The following is a 17,579-nucleotide window of genomic DNA, read 5'->3' as shown; positions in this document are numbered from 1 at the left end:
CAGTCTATTTTAAATTTGCAAGCGAAATTGCTTCAGGTCTAAAATATTTATTTAGGGGTACCCTATTCGAGGTTCACATGAGCGTCTTTCAGGATTAAAACGGAATATTTCTTGTAAATGCAAAATTGAGCTTTTACTCTTAAAAAATTACCTGATGTTTTGTATCGTATTTAACAGTCACCGTCGCTCATGAAATGTCTACACGTCTTACAGCTCCACTAAGCTGAGTGTTAATACACTCGAGTTCTAAGTATAACAGTGTTTTGTCAATTTAAGAATGACCTTTACTCGTTATTAACCAAACACGCTTCTTCATCAACATTCAAACGAAATAAGATACTTTTTCTATTAGTTTGGGAACTGATTTTTGAGCTTTAAAAGGCTTTCAAAAATTCATTAATTTCTCGCCAGAACTTGAGTGTTTTTAGACTCACCCGGAAATTGCTGTTTGTCAAAACTAATCGTGTACAATATATCACGTGTGAAACTGTCTTTGTACATGGAATAATGCATGTATTTCCCCATATCTGACCTTTTAGAAGGTGAAGGAACTGCTTTTAACCGCTTTTTCTTGGGTTTTCCTCCAGTGGCCATCACTAAACAATATTTTTGCCCCTCATTAGCATTTTGCTTCTCAGGTTACACTGGATGGAGGAGATGACATATGAGGCACACGTGCTGTGCGTAAACTTGTATATTTGAAACATAATTTGTTCAATAACAGGTTTGTTTTGAAATTTGCATAAAAATTGCTCAAGTAACGTAGTATCTTGTTAAATTTCAATTTTCCCTTGCAGGCAGCCAAGACCAGGCAAATGCGTGGAAATATAAAGCCTCCCACGCGCTCTCACAAACCGGTTCCAATAATTAACAATTATTGGATAAGGCTGAGTGTTATCCGAAGAATTATGGAGATCGAGGAGGGCAACACCCTCCGAAATCTCCATAATTCTTCAGATGATACGAAAGCCGAATTCAATAACTGCTCGATGTCGAGTTCATTAGAAATATTTTGAATGAATAATGACCCATCAAAGAGCCATAAATTGGCTTGGGTACCACACAGGAAACAAGAAACCTGACTCCCACGTGAATTAAGGAATGGCTCCTCAGTGATATCTGACTTTTGTCATTTGTCATTTTTTCTCTGGTTTTGTTTCGTGCTCCTTTGCACTTTACTTATAACTGTGCCAGAATGAAAGGGAATACTTTTTTTTAGTGGTTACACTGCTGTTTTAAAACTTCACGTGATCAGCCATGCCAATGCTTTTGCAAATTTAAGACGAAATCCATCAGGAATGGGGTAATTTTAATTTTCAGTGGACAAAACCCTTGTACCAGAATATATTAAGCCATATCGCATTCTTTTTTACACTTTTCAAGGACTACAAATTTAATAAGTTATATGAAATAACTCCAAAGAAGAGGTCCGTAGTATAGGCAAAAAACAGAAAAACACCCCTTACAGGTGTACTGTCGCAATTTGTAATAATCATCGCACTTTGTAATACCTGTCGCAATTTGTAATAAATCCATCGCACTTTGTAATACCTGTCGCAATTTGTAATAAACCGTTTTGCACTTTGTAGTAAAAAAGGTGTCGCAATTTGCAACAACTGTCCATCGCACTTTGTAATAAACTAAGCTGTCGTAATTTGAAATAATTCCATCGCACTTTGTAATAACTTTTTGAGAGTAATTAAACTTACTCCGTCAACATTAATATAACGCCAAAATATGTGTGGTACTTCATAAACAAAGATAAATTGGCAACATCGGAAAAATCGGTAACCTTAATTTTCCTGTAACGTAAGAAATCAGATGTGTGTGTGTCACGTGATCACTTAAGAACTAAAAATGGAGTGGCGAGATGCCACACAGTATATATTAAATACAGTATTTTTGTTATTATATCATCATTTCTCGCTTGAATCTGGCCGGAATGGTTGACTCACGTTTTTATTTAATTAGCAATTAAGCAAAATAGGTGACGTGCCCCTTTTCACCTGTTAATATCTTTTTAAGAAATTATCTCCGTTCCGGCCACGGAAAAAATTCGTACGGTAACATGCTTGAGTAATTGCAAAATAGCGATCTTAGGCCTGGTTAAACGTTCAGGCACCGATCTTTTCATGAGCCGAACCTAATTCGAATTAAGGCCGATCCAAATTATTTAGACCAGCTGATTTGATTCAGACGCCGATCTTAATCGCAGCTGAACTAAGTTCATTAGGCGGAAAATGCTCATTTCGGTCAAACTGCTTACAAAATACGTTATAATAATTTATGCATTAGGCTCGGTACATGAAAAGTTCGGCGTCTGAATCAAAACCGTTCCAAGGTTCGTCAAAAGGCGAAATTCTCGGCCAGGCTAGGCGAAAAGAACGGCTGAGCCGTTCCAAATTGAAATAGGCGTTCCTAATTGATTCAGACGCCGAACTTTTCATGTAATTAACTCAATGTATTAGGTTCGGCTCATGAAAAGTTCGGCATCTGAACCGGGCCTTAACCAAGGTACAGTAAGAACGCAAGGTACTGCAGCGTACCGGATAAAGTCGAGTTTAAAAAAGTATGAAATAAACAAGACGCTGTGGGAGCGTATACTTGGGTGCACAACAGACGCAGTCTCAAACGCGACCAAGAACGGCCAATGGTTCCCATTTACACGAGCAAGTTTCCTGGACATTCTGTTGTTGTTTCAGTTGTTGTTGCGATGCCCTGTTTTATTTTTTTGTTTCTCTGTTTATTTTATGGAATCTACACTGCTGATTACGACTCGACTCCGACTCCGTTGCTAGTGAAAACCAGCCTAAATAAGCTTTAGTTTTTATTTCTTTGAAGAGCTGTCTTAAACCCAGGTGTGTTTAAAATAAAAGTAGCAGACCGAGATCTGAAAGGCTAAAGTTTTAGACAATATATATGGACGATTTGTTAAGTTTCGCGTACATAAGGTTGGTGTAAAATAAATGTATTTTATTGACCCAATACAACCAAATGTTTTTAAAAAAAAATAAAAGAAAATAAGGAAAGTAAGGAAATCCTTAACGCTAGTAAAATAACAGTCGTTGCAATAAAGAGACTTTAACGCGTTTTTCCTTTCCTGCTGTAGTGCTCAATACCATTTACAGGGTTCTGTCTCCTCCTACATCAGCGCGTTGAGCAAAGCGGCTGAGGTGAGCATGGGTCTTTAATTTGAGTTACTATGATGGGCCACACAGCGAGTTGGTAAAACGTCTTTTCTTTGTATAACATTACTTGCATAATATTACTTGGGTATTCCTCATCCAAACACTTAAAACTGGGTTTGTGACGTCGTTAATATATTATTTGATTAGTATGTGTAATCAAAGGGTGACGAGTGAAGGGAATAACTTCACGTGCGTTTGGTCCAAATCCTAATAATCTCCCGAGCCTTTAGGCGTGGGAACTTAGGATTTAGACAAAACGCAAGTGAAATTATTTCCCAATTTCGCGAGTATACCATTTGACTACCTATTAATATAATGGGTGACGAATTACGTTTGCAATCGTGAATTTTTTACCTTTTTATCCTAAATCGTATCGATCGAGAACTTCACTCTCTCAAATGTTAGACCTTAAATTCGGCTTAAGTTCAGAATTTTTGGATAAAATACCTGTTAGAATCCTTCTTGATGTGCTCTTTCGTGTGTTCAGGTTTTCTAAAGCGTCTTTTAGTGCGCTGACATCTTCATTCACAGCATTTTAAAACTTCGTCGCCATCTTGACACTGGGGCGTACGGAAGGTTGCCATGGCAATTAAACAATCTCACATGTGAGACAAATTAGTATAGGTAATAGCATGATTAATGTATTTACATTCGGCGGAGCTAAACGTAGTGGCAGTGACAGAGAATGTAAATACTTTCCTATCGGTATCAACGCACGTGAGCCGCTATAGCGTTAATTGACTCTGTTGTTGTAAGGTATATAAGGTTTTGACAGTTGTAATGTATTCATCTCAGCTCTCGAACTATCAAATTTTATTTTTATATCTTACTTTATTCATCTATCGATTGATTTTTTACCTTTAACCCCCAGAGGTTGTGCGACCGCATCGGTTGGGGAATACGTTCCCAATTTTTTCCCATTGGGTTTTTGGGTTTTCGTATCAGGCGGCGCACGTGAATAGTTTAGCCTGAGTAACTTTATTTAGGAATATTTGTATACCATTCTTTAGATATGATTTTGAACTTTGTATGTTATTTAGACGGCATTAAACACTCAGGCTCCATAGTTCGACCTGCACACCCATTCCCGTCTCTTAGTCGTGAATATAAATAGGAAGTAGTGATATTTGGCATAAATACCACGAGTGATATTTCAAAATTATTATATGTAATTTCAGGCGGGTGAAATTTGAGACAATTTTGAAATATCACAAGTGGTGTTTATGCCAAATATCACGTGCAAATCATGCTATTGTTCGTTTATACTACTACCCGCAAAAGGTTGTAATTTTCACATGTAGGTATTTCAAATTAAGCTGAAATACCACTGCTCTAAGCCAATCAAATTGCAGAAATTTCTCATGTAGCAGTATAAACGCTGAAATTTCGCGCAAAAATTAAGGAGTAATTCGTCACCTATGATATCATAACAAAAACCTGCGATAAGCTTAAAATCTTATAGGGTAATGGGTCTGTAAGCACGCTTTTGACAAATTTACGTTGCTTTTATTTGCATATTCAAATTTAGATTACGGTTTGTCGGAAACCTAAAGGTTCTTCACCTTCCACAGTTCAGTTGTTTTTTTTATTGACTGCTCTACTAACATACTCCAAGTGCTTATTACCTTAACAGTTATCCTTAAGTCTTATAGTAATAATTCTGTCTATGGCTATCGTCTTGTTAAGAACCCTGAAACTTAAGAATAATATCTGAATCTGCTCTTATTAAACTTGTGGGGGAGGTACTTCTTCCACGTAGATCCGGGACACTGATTTCCAGCCTGTGGCCGCATCAGCAGAACCGTAACCTGAGCAGTGTCCGACCCAGAATCCCACGCGCACAGTGCCTTTGTGAATTTTATCGCAAACTCCTTCGACGTGGCGTGGGCGGTACAAATTGTTTATTCTGCTACCAGCTCCGAGATTCATATACACTGTCGCATCAATAGCTGCTGGGGCCGAACACTCTGCGCCATTAAAGGTGAAATACCATCGCCTACAACAGCTGTTGCAGTTATAGATGCGGAGGTGCCCACTCCAGTAGACACGCAGCCCTGTGTTATCTGACGTCTTCTTGAAAATACATTCCTGTTGAAAAGATTGGAAATGAAAAACAGAGCAACCAAATTCAAGATTCTCAGGGTCATCTTTTACTGCGCTTTTCAAAAACACGCGAGCTCTGAAGTTTAAAAGACACCTTCACAATTGCGATTTTCTCTGCTGCCACTCTCGATTACGATCACTAGCAGCGAACCTTGAAACACAGAAACACACCAAACTGATCGAAATCCACCAATCACAAACCATGACCTTTTGAAGCAGTTGAGGTCCGCTAAAATGGTTGACGGCAGCGAAAAACGCGACGTGTCAGTTGGCTTTTTAACTTCAGAATTCGCGTGTTTTTGAAAAGCGGAGTAATCCTTTTATTCACAACCGTTTCCTAATCGGTATGGTACTTTTTCATGCTGTGGTACATGGTGGGTAGCAGCCTGTCCCGGCCTGCAGATAGTGGGGAAGGCACAAAGAAGAATGAGCAGGAAAAAATAAACAATAAAAGGGTGCCACTCAACTAACTTGACGGGCTTCAATCAGGGTACAGAAAACGGACACTTGCGTCTGTGGACAAAATCCTATCATGGTGTTACCATTTACATTAAAACTGTTGAGCAGTGCTTTTATAAAATATCATTTGTTTTGCATGATTTTACTCGAAACAATATATATTTTTTAAATTTTTCATCATGTTGGAAGCAGAAGAAATAAATTATTAAAGAAATGAGCCACACGGGCTACTTACTGGTTCTAGTCCGAGCAAATTTGCAAACTAGACCAACAAATGGAAATCTAAATAAAACCTTTCTAAATAAAACCCAAGTACTGATAAACGTTTTATTCCGAGGCAAACTTTAACTTTTACCTTGACCAATCCTGAGTCCCTGTCATCGTTCAGATTCTTAAAAACGCACTGTTTCCAATTACGTGCAAAAGACCCTGGAGCCCCCTTGGGACCTGAGGGACCTTGACTTCCAGGAGGACCTGTATCACCTTTCTTTCCAGCGTGACCCGAGGGTCCTTGTGGTCCCTTGGGACCAGGGGGTCCTTGACTTCCAGGGGGACCTGCATCACCCTTGCTTCCGAGTGGGCCTGCTGGGCCCCTCGACCCTGTATCTCCCTTGGGGCCTGGAAGTCCCTGTTTTCCACGGGGTCCTTCATCGCCTTTGACTCCTCGTGGACCCATAGATCCTTCGGGTCCGTTATTCCCGGGTGATCCCGTTGTACCAGCTGGTCCCGCGGGTCCCGGGCTTCCTGGGATGCCTGGTATACCCGGTGCGCAGAAACACGGAGAGTAACCACAAGAGCCATGTTGTGAATTCTGTTGAAGAAATTTGAAAAAAATAAAGGATCATTGCATCATTCATTCTCTTTGACTTGGAATTTATGCACTTGGTATGTTTGCTCCTTGAATAACCTTTGAAAAAGAAGTAAATAAGTAATTGACAATAAATTTTAACTAATAGTAAATAAATAAATAAATAAGTAAGTAAATAAATAAAAGTCAGTAGAAGCTAAGAACAGTAAAACAAGACTCGCGAGAAAGAGTCTACTTTAGGCCGCTGACACTACATGACGCTCACTGCTAGATTCCCTCATTCACTGACATATATCAAGTCCATCATTCGTTCAGTTGAGCAACAAATCAACTACTAATCATTTTATTAGTGTTCAACTATTCATTTCCTGTTAATTTGCATTATTCGACAAGGGGACTATCCATTTCGATTTTGAATTTTACCATTAATATGTATAAAATGAAGCGGCATGAAACATGACTAGATATAAAAAAATTATTCTCATACTTTCATTGATTCCATCCAATTTCATTCCTTTTTTTCTGGTAAATCATGCTGGCAATCATCGACCATTCACTTTCTCGATTACTCACTGATATCTAATGAAGTCCTGCTCCTCTGAAATTTAACAAATCAAACTCACCTTGTGGCTGCTGTTTTTACTATTCGCAGAACACATGGGGATCAGCAGTAACGGTACTATCCATAACATAATGGCCAGTGGTATCTTCATACAGAATGGCATGATCGCGCAGAATCAAACTATGGGATGAATATATCGTTCAACAATCACCAGAAAGAGAACTGTGTTTTTCATTCTTCTCATGGAGAATGAAGATTTTTACTGTATTCGCTTTTTATTGTTCGCTATACTATCCTCGAGGAGAACTGAAGGCTACTAGACAAGTAATCTTGTTAGTTATTGAATTCTTACTCTTTCGAATAAAAAAAAGATCAAAACAAAACAAAACGGTTACAGGAATCAATCCGTTAGGCTTCCGCAATTCTCCTTTTTTCAGGTTTGAGAAATAAAGAACAACCTATGCGATTATAATCATCCTTTGTAAAACCAATTTTAGCTTGTTCGTAAAAACGCGTAAACAGGACGTAGTACTAGATTAAAAATAATAAAAACTGAAAAGATTTACATAGGAAAAAATGGCCATTGCTAGTGAAATATCTTCAGTGGTAAAGCAAACACAGTTGAAAGTTGATAATCTAACGGGAAACGAGCACTTCAAATTGGAAAATTACATTGAGCATCTTAAGAACTGAATTTTTAGCTACTTAGTACAGTAAGTCTAGGACAACTAAAATACATGTACCAACCTTAAATTGCTTGTATGGCTGTAGTCCGGCGTCCGCAAAAAGTGATGAATGGTTTAATATTATTGATCTTTTATGTCATCTTGTATAGTCATCTTTAGAATAAAAACATGTTTTTAGCACGTTCAAAAGCTTGTAGAAAGAATATGTCAAAACAAGGTAAAATGTTCTTATTGGTTAACTCACACCAAGCTGACCAATCAAGGCTTTCGTTTTATTCGGTAAGTTACGAGTTTGAAACAAGTTTAAGGACCAGTGACGTAAAAAACATGAAAAAGGACAAAATTCTTATTGGATAAATCATTTCTGGATTGACTGAAAGTACAATGGTATACCACGTTGCAAAACCTCTTTGTCAGTTTAATTGAGTTCAAGATTTTATACCAAAATAATTAAGAAAACAATTATTATTAGTTACGTAATTTATAAACTACAAGTTTACTATCACAGTTTTATTAGTTGGTATACGACCCGGTTCCAAATCGCAGAAAATCCCACCCCTCTTCCCCCACACTGAACTGCAAACAGTGCAATTTAAAAGGTTCGTTACACATACCTTACCACGGCGATACTTAAGACTATTGCGACAAAAGTAATCGCATTATAGAAAAGTATACAACCCGGTCAGTTTCCTATTTTAACTCATACACGACTCGAATTTTGCTCGAAGAGGGAGTAAGTAGTCAAAGAAATAATTTTAACAGTTTCCAGATATTCTTTTTAACTGATAAAAGAAAAAATCTCGAAATGAAAGCGAAGTTTTATACCAGCTGTAATGTTTTTGGCAGCGACAAGAACTGAGCGATAAAAAACTTCAAATATTTAAGCCTAGGCTTTGTTCTGGACAACTGATCAGTTTTAGAACACAAATTAGGGATCGTCGTCAATATATTTTAAATCAAATTTTGTAGGGTAGTTCTTTTTAAAACGCGACAAGGTTGACTGAGAGACAACTTACCTTTAAGCCTATAGAACATGCCAAACTTGGCCCACCTGAGTACAACTAACCTGCAATGAGGATTAGGGAAATAAATGCCATGTCAAACATAAAAAATAACGAGAAATCGGCAAAAATACAAATGTACAACCCTTACCTTGCTGAATTTTTGTTCTTCAGTTTCTTCGTAACTATTCACTGGGAGTTAAACAAGTTCTCGCACGAACATGTTAAGGAGCATCATGACTTTATTCTACCGAGCACTACCATTGGCTACTTGTGGTTTACCCACTCAGCGACTAGTCCAATGATGTGGCGTCTTCTGCCATGCTTAGAGCTGAATAGGTTAAAATCTTGAGAAAAGAAAATTATTCCGCTTTTTATTGAAAAGCAGTGTGGAATTTCTTAACCTTGCTTACCAACGTCTTTTAAGACAACTTAAAAGTAAACTAAGAGCTCATCACCTTCTTTACGGTGGTACAAGCTGATTTTATAATTTTAAGCTATTGAATATAGTCTGTCTTCTTTCATTAAATATCTTTGTAAATCATATTTCCTGCTTATATTGACTTTTGCTGATTAATTTACACTTTTACCTTCAGTTAGACCAGTTGTTAGAAAAAATTAGCCCAAAATAATAGCTTATGGCGGTCTTCGGAACGATTCGATGATCAAAATACATTCGCCTGGAAAACAATTGATACGCTGCCTCAATAGTCTCAACTTGATCTTTTATTTATCGGCGCAGAACAAAACATAGAAAAAAAGTGTGACACAGTAAAATAAAACTGAGTTTAGAAGAATTCATAAAATAATTAAAGACACTCGTCGGTTTACTTGGTCAGATACCTCCTTCCTAATGTACAAAGATTGAGAAATTGTAGACACTGATTCGACTCCCGCCCGCCAGTGACTATAATTAACACACCTTGCCTGCGTGGCAACAGCTCGCCTGGTCCAATTACACTTAACGTCTTTGGGCAAACTTCGGTTTGAATTAAATTGAGAGCAGATAACATTTTTTGAGTGAACGCAGCGGGGTGGTAGTTTATTTTAGTAACACTGCTTACTTAATAGGGTTCTGTGCCTATGTAGGTAACACCAACACCCTACGAACGATGGTTTTCTTTTTCCTCCACCAAACGCATCGCTATATTGTAAGCAGACTGTTCTCGGGGGTTATGACAAATTTTTAGTAGACTTGCATGCGCTTGAAGTCCAGCCAATTTTCATGCTGATGTAGAACTATAATTGCAGTACTTAACTATATACTTGTGTCGCAGTCAGCTTTTTTTATTGGAGAGGCCTCGTTTCAAAACTTTCCATTTGTTTTCCTTTTTAATCATGTACATCAGGAGTGGGTGCTGAAACAAAAAACATTTTCAAAACAGTACGTCAACGAAACTATATGTGGATGGGAGCTAACTGTAAAAACGTCCGCTGCCGGGTAGGACCTTGCAATATTTCTGATACAAGGAGAACTTGAATGGACTCCTCATTGTAGTGCTTTTCCAAAACGTATCTCTGTGGCTTTGCAGCTAACTTTGGCCACATGTGGCGTTTAAACTAAAAAATTTATTGGATACATTACAGTCTTGAACAACATCAAACGTCGACATTCAATAAAGAAAAAACAAAAGAAATTAATATTTAAACTGATAAGGACACGGCTATAACACTGGGCAGCGCGGCAACAAGATGGCCGCTAGCATTTTAACTCCGTGCATGGAATCACGAAATTGCCAGTGGCTATAAAACTTTATATATTTTTGTTCTCTTTGTATGTATTTATGTCGTTAATGTTACATAGAAATATGCGTGTGTGTGTGCGCGTGTGTTTAGACCAGTTATATTTTATTTGATTATTGTATGTTATCTTTTTTGCTTTTCTGTATTTAGCATTTTATTTAATGTAATTAATCAATTTATTTATTTATTTTTCATCGTTGTATCCACTTAATTAGAAATCTTTTATATTTTTCCATCTGCTAAGGCAATGTATTAGTTTTACTATTTTTGCCCTTTTTCTCTTAGGTTATTTCTTAATTAATGAATTATTATCTGTTTCTATAACTTGACTGTATAACCTATTGAGAAAAACAAAATAAATTGACAACTAAACTTTACGTCCAATTTTTTAGACCAAAATAACCCCAAATCTAAATATTAGTGCAATAATAATACACCCCTGCTCATTTTTAATATAGTACACAAGCTATAAGTAGTAAAATGTGCATATTTCATAGGTTAAGGCTTACAACAAGCTGCCCCTATGGGCACGTGGACCTAAATGCTGACTCGACAGTTGCTGAAACAACGTTTAGCGCGTGCCCGTTCATGACTGCCCCTTATAACTAAGCCACAAGTACTTGCGTACAAAATTATTGCATCATAAATCGTTTCTTTAAAAAATTTCATACATATTCTGTTCACCGGTTTTGTCTACGGAGTGGTACTGACAAAAGTGGCTTGTATTTTTTAATCACTTTTTTTTTGCAATTTTTAATTATTCTTTAAAAAAGTTTTCGAAAAATTATCAGATAAGTCTGGAATCTTCACGGCATGAAATGCAACCGCAGTACGCGTAACAGACTACAATATTTTTCTTTGACTATTTACATAATATGTAAGAAGCTAATTAAAGAAAGCCTTCCTCGCGAGTTTGCCACAATTGGCATGGAATGTTGTATAATTTTAGGTTATAAAAGGATAGTATACCTTGATTATGTTTGGCAAATTAATTGGCAAACGATATTTTACGTTACTATATCAAACAATGAAGTCAGTTTTACCTTAAGGTTATAGAATGGACAGCGTGTGAATGTCGTGGACACAATACTCTAAAAGATCAAAGACGAAACAGGTTATTACATTAAACTTAATGAGTAAAGAATACCTATATTTATATAACAAAAGAAGTGCCAAAAAAAGAGCCTACCGGTCAAAATGTCCATAATATCAGGCTCAGCCTGTTTCTTTCATTGCTAAACCAAAATCGTTGTCCATTTTGTTTTCTTTGCATGTAATGAAATACTTGTTAGATCAAGTTTGCAAAGAAATCTATTGTGTTGAACTTCTTATTTGACAGGCAGCTGTCACTTATTAAAAAAGATTCAATCACGGATATTAACCAATAAATTTGAATCTTCCCATTCCCCTAGCGGCCGACCGGGGGAAAATCTGATCCAGCTCTTCTTTGAGGAAAGAACCCGCACTATTTTTCATCGCTTTCCCAAATCCCGTTTTTTGTTTCCAAAATATTTAAGTTATAAAAGACTAACTGCTGCAAAAGCTAATAAATGAAAGATGCAGATTGGCCTCCTCGTTTAAAATTTTGAATTCACGTGTGTTTTAAGGCCATTGCAAAAACGAAACAGCCTTTCATATCTTAGTGTGACGAAGCGGGGGGGAAGAGCGGAAGAAACGAAGACGAAGACAAGATACCAGAGGAGACACTAGTGATCTCTCGCCTTGTTGATTCGCAGTTGCCACGTTCCTCGAATTCCCGACAGACAGGCAAAAAATTTCCCGCATCCCGTGTCCAAATTTTGGTGAGTCCCACCTCCCAGGTAGCAGTCAGATCCCGTTTCCCGTCAAGATATGTTGCGTTTTTCTGAATCCCGCAGTGTATTTTATTCAAATCCCCGATCCCGAAAATACTTAGCCTGCAGTGCAGGCGTTTTCTTCGGGCGTGCAAACGTTTTGCTCGCGAAAGCGTCATGTTGAAACTCGAAACGAGAGGAGAATGATGGGGCGAGTCATAAGAGGGTGCTAATGGGGGTACCCAATTCTCAGTCAACTACTAATTTTTCAGCCAAATATCAGTTAACTACCGTTTTTTGGCCAATTCTCAGTTAACTATACTAATTTTGGTTAGCTATTAACTTTCACTTTCCTATAAACCGATTTCTGCTGTGAGTACCTATTAGATTAATGTTACCATCAATATGACACCAGCCTCATAGATCCAGACGCACCAGTCATGATCTCGTACCGATCTTCCCGACCTTGTCACGCATGTCCTGCTATAAACTACTTCAAAGTTACCTTCTCCTTCACTGTCATTACCCAAAAATTAGTCTGGTACTTAGCTGGTTGCTATATGTCCTGCATCTTGTTGTTGGCCTAAGTTTCAATCCATTTTCAATCCTGCAGTCCATTACAACAGACGACGGTAAACAATATCAATGCCAAAATATAGTCTTACATACCAAAACTTGACCCTTATTTTTGGAATTCAATTGATTTTTGAAAAGATAGCAAATGGCATGACGTAATCCCATGACACTGGTGGTAAAGAAGTCCCCCTTTATCTTGAGTGGATTCCCCTCTTTGTAGTTCAGTGTCAAAAATATCGAAAGTTCTTTATCCAAAAAAACAACAACATCAAAAATACCGTTGTTGTTTTACAATCTAAAACGACAAGGCTTAGCGTTATTTTTCAACTTGATTAGAAAGAAAGAAAACTCCTCTCCTTTACTGCACAGTACATAACTAGCTCAGCGCCGACCAGTTTTTATGGGGAAAAGTTATAAGGCATGCATATGTGTGTACCTTTTAATTAAAGAACGGAAGATCACATTGTCGACTTTTCATTTCAACTGCTCTTCTATCGTTTTAAATAAAAGTCAGAACTACCACTAAAAACGAAGATGACTCAGTAATATCAGTTAAGCCAATACTTAGTTCAAGGCGTCATTGCCTCCCTAGGTTAATTGTTCTTATCCTTAAAACTTTGGAAAATACCCAGGCTGTTAGCAATAATTTTACATCTAAGCTTTCTGACACTTTTTGTTATCACGTTTAAGATATCGATCAGTGGGTCGATAACGCCTGAAACGGCGTGAAACCGAGAGGATGTATTTTGTTGTATCTAAATATTCTTTACTTGCCAAATGAAAAATTTTCCCATATTTTGGCTGTAAGATATTTCTTATAAAAGCAAGCATTAGCTCGAGACGTCCAAGAACTCAAAATCAGAAGTCATCAAGTTAAATACCGTATCTTTATATAACAAAGGTCCAACATGATCCTCGCAATTGATTATAAGGTAAGTAACATCTTCTTTGATGAGTATGATGATAACCAAGGTCATTATATTTAGGCAGGATCTATATTTCATGGCTTAGCCTACAGTCACTTTTAACGGACAATTTTTAGTCTTCAGAAGGCACTCAAATAGCTTTCTTTGAATCTGTGAAAAGTCCAGCCTCTTTCGCAGGGTCCTCTTCCACTCGTCCCCCAGAGGGGGGGGGGGGGGGGGGGCGAGTTGGAGAGGACCTGATTAACGAGGTTTCGAAAGATCTACTACTAAAATGTAAACAAATGACATAGTTTTGTACGTTAAGCGATTACGTATACTACACTTTAAATGTAGAATGAAGTAAAGGCAAGTTGTGCGCACTGAGTAGTATTTAAGCCAAAATTACACATGAAATCGTCTTATATATGAGAACGGTTTGGATGACTCTTCTTTACACCAAAAACTATTCATTAAAAGAAGGTTTTTTAAAAACACGAGTCATGCACGCAACACGTTTCAGTATACTTGCTTCCTGGTGTTCAATTTTGCCATGTTTTGTTGTTTTCTATTCCTTTTTCCTTCGTTTATTTTTGTAAGCTTTTTGCTGGCAATAAATCTTTTAGGGGTGTCTTCTTTATTTATCAAAACTAAAAAACAAAACAAAACAAAACAGATATTAATTTGTTACTTAAAAGTATTCATACCAGCGCCTTATTTTCTTTTTCAGCTGATGATTTCATTGCTAATCGTCGTCTTAAGTTGCTCCACTTTGTGTTTAACCAAACCTCTTTTTCCTGAGATGCCATTCCTTCACAATCACACCGCCACTCATCAATCACTTGATCAAGATTACCATATACAAGACACTATCGTTCAACCAGAGCTGGAGTACATTGAAAACGCCGAGAATGAAGTTACAAGTAGTTTAGAAGGGTATTTCAGCAAACATGTTGTGAGCAACAGAACAGCAAGAGATGCAAATAACCCGTGCTTTGACTATACCGAGAGAAAGTGGGATTCATGCAGGCAAAAGTATGTCTTCGAGGTCCATTGTCATAGTACGCACGCTGCCTGTTATGGAGCGCTGGCTCAAGGATATAGTTACCCCGCCTGTAAAGTAGTGATTGGCTATCCACAAGCTAAATTCATTTCAAAATGTAATGCTTTACAGATAGACTGTCAATGTGCAGCGTAAATTCATTCATTGAAGAAAGAATAAGATATTATATTTAAAGTGATAAATGTATTTATTTATTTATATTTCGAGAAATAAAGACTCGATATTCAGCGAAGACCATTTATAATGTATTAATCTTTTAAGAGACAAATAAATCAATTATACTGATAAAGACGAATGAGGATTTTCTTTATCAAATGTGTTCTGCCTTAGCTAGTGCTTGAACAAGCAAGGTGATTCATATTTTTTTTTTAAATGTAAATAATATTTTGCAATCAGAGGTACGGATTTTTAGTCTGAGTTTGAATTGACTGTTCACAGTCCCCTATTTTTCAGTAATATCGTGGAGAACGAGGGCTAGAGGCGGCCATCTTGACCGAGACTAGCTTGATAATGACTTACTCATCTAACCCCGACGCCCACAGTACTCTCTAGAAACACTTGAAACCAATTTTAAAAAATGGCTGCCAGTGGCGGTGAGCTCTCTATCTCGACGACAGTCTAGAGTTTAAATAAAAAATTCATGATATAAAAACTCCTGGTCGTAAATAAATTGTGCTCAAACAGTTGAAACTCTGACGTATGCGTTCAGGTATTAAAAACGTCACATTTATATAGCCCACTTCGGAAAAAGGTGATAGCCTGGGACCCAAACTAAGCGCGCGCGTAGTTATAGGATTGTTTGGGGGGACAAAGTAAGCAGCCACTTTGTATTATGACGAGACGCAAGTCGTTGTGTGCCTTTGTGCACAAATAACTTCAGGAACTCCCCTGGTCTGGCATTTTATAGTATAGTAAAGACAAGACGTATCCAGCGAGAATATGTACGTTTGTTTCGGAACGCCAATTTAAAGTTGACCTCCGATAGCACACGGATTTGCATTCGTCTAGTTTTTCTCGAAGTAAAATCTCCCAGGCACATCTTCCCTTAGCTTCACATTTTCATGTTTTTTTTTCTTTCAATTCCACCTTCCTTTTTGCTATTTTGAGCTGTTTTAACCCCTCTTAAACATTCCAGTCCGCTTTCCGCCATGTTTATTTACATTCACGTCCCTCCATTGGGAAATATTTAAATATAAATGTAGAAAAAGACTAGATAAACAACTATAAAATACTAAAAACTAGATATCCTCCCTCAATCCAACAATATCTAAACAAGCAATTTGAGAATATTATTAACAGGTCAAAGTAATGCTAAAATTACTAAATATAAATTACGATAAGCTAGCCCCCTCCCCTTTATAAGCTCCTTGAAGGCTGCAATATCCTTAGCTTCTCGTCTATCATGATTCAAATCATTCCAATCATTACTAGCAAAATTAATTGACGCCCAATGCCGACGTCATTTGCGCTTAGCAGCAGTCTGACGTATGTTGAACTGAGATCTGGAATTATACCCATAATAATCTCTATGTAATCTTAGATCAAACCTGTATGAGAAGAAGTTGTTCCTACATATATAAATGAATATTAAACTATGCATCTTTCTTCTAATCTTGAGATTTACCCGGGAGAGCCTCTCTACGGCAGCACTTGCAGATGATCTATACGAAGAGTCTAAGATGATACGTGCGGCTTTGTTCTGTAATGCCTGTAAATCTGACATTAAAGACTCATTACCTTGACTCCCCCAGACTATTTCAGCGTACTCAAACAAGGGCAATATAGGAATTACGATCAATCTTAAGTCAGGATCTTAACAAAGAAATCTGGTCTTAGTGGTTCGACAGTCAATCAAAACTTTAAAATTTAAAGTGTCGTTGGTCCCGGATGAGTTCCTTGCACTGTAAACTCTGAAAAGAGAGTACTCCCTATAATGTCGATTCCCAGTTCCCCAAAGTTCAACTCGCACTGATAATCCTGAACCGTTTTCTTAGAATTCGAATTAAGCGTCTTCTCCATGTAACCGTGCAAGATCACTTCAAGAGTTCGGAACAAGCCATCGTTTAAGAAAAAAATTTCCCCAGGACTGAAAGAATTTCCTTTCGAAACTAGTTCAGATGATAAAGTTGTATTGCAAACAGATGTAAGGTATCCGCAAACTCATTAACAAGGGAAAATACGAATACGTTAGATTTTTTTCTCAAGATTGTCTATAATCTTACAAAACAGGGGTGTTTATTTTAGTTCCATTTCCCTAAACATTGCAAAACACAACATTATACTTTAACAATAATGAGCGCATAAATTTATCTGCTGGCGCTGTTTTATGATTTTTGATTGAAAAATGAAAACTCCTCTCCTTTACTGACCAGTTCATACCTGACCTAGGTCAACCCTAGCCAGTTGTAAAGGGAAAATGTGTTACGACATTTTATTTTAGAACATATATTGGAAACCTTTAATCAACTAAAAAAGAACGGTAAATAACATTAATGACTGTATTACAGCTCTTCTACCGGCATTCGAAATTTAAGTCACAGCTAGAACTACCACTAGCAATGAAAGATGACTTAATGTCAGTTAAACCAATACTCCATAGTTCCTTTCTAGATCACTGGCAATTGCGTTTATCCTTAAAAGTATGTATAACACCCAGACTGTTAACAATAATTTTAATTCCAAGCTTTCTGACACT

The 17,579-nt window shown here is 37.3% G+C and overlaps 1 protein-coding gene across 1 annotated transcript; it reads right to left on the bottom strand.

Moving 5' to 3' along the window:
- Nucleotides 1-4,732: 4,732 nt before the first annotated feature.
- On the bottom strand, nucleotides 4,733-6,862 carry LOC140942166 (collagen triple helix repeat-containing protein 1-like). Its single transcript, XM_073391133.1, has 3 exons — nucleotides 6,848-6,862; nucleotides 6,106-6,561; nucleotides 4,733-5,276 (listed from the first exon to the last, which is right to left on the bottom strand). The coding sequence occupies exons 1-3, from the start codon at nucleotides 6,860-6,862 to the stop codon at nucleotides 4,914-4,916; spliced, it is 834 nt and encodes a 277-aa protein (XP_073247234.1). The 3' UTR covers nucleotides 4,733-4,913.
- Between the last annotated feature and the right edge of the window lie 10,717 nt (nucleotides 6,863-17,579).

The sequence above is a fragment of the Porites lutea genome, chromosome 6 (assembly GCF_958299795.1).
Source record: "Porites lutea chromosome 6, jaPorLute2.1, whole genome shotgun sequence".
In the NCBI taxonomy this organism is placed as follows: Eukaryota; Metazoa; Cnidaria; class Anthozoa; order Scleractinia; family Poritidae; genus Porites; species Porites lutea.
The sequence above is the reverse complement of the archived record's forward strand: the minus strand, read 5'-3'. Positions and strand labels throughout refer to the sequence as shown.

What these genes read in the sequence shown, in the direction of transcription:
- LOC140942166 (XM_073391133.1), bottom strand. An exon ending in GGGACTCAGGATTGGTCAAG is followed by an intron (nt 5,277 to 6,105) that starts GTAAAAGTTAAA and finishes TCTTTTCAACAG; the next exon opens with GAATGTATTTTCAAGAAGAC.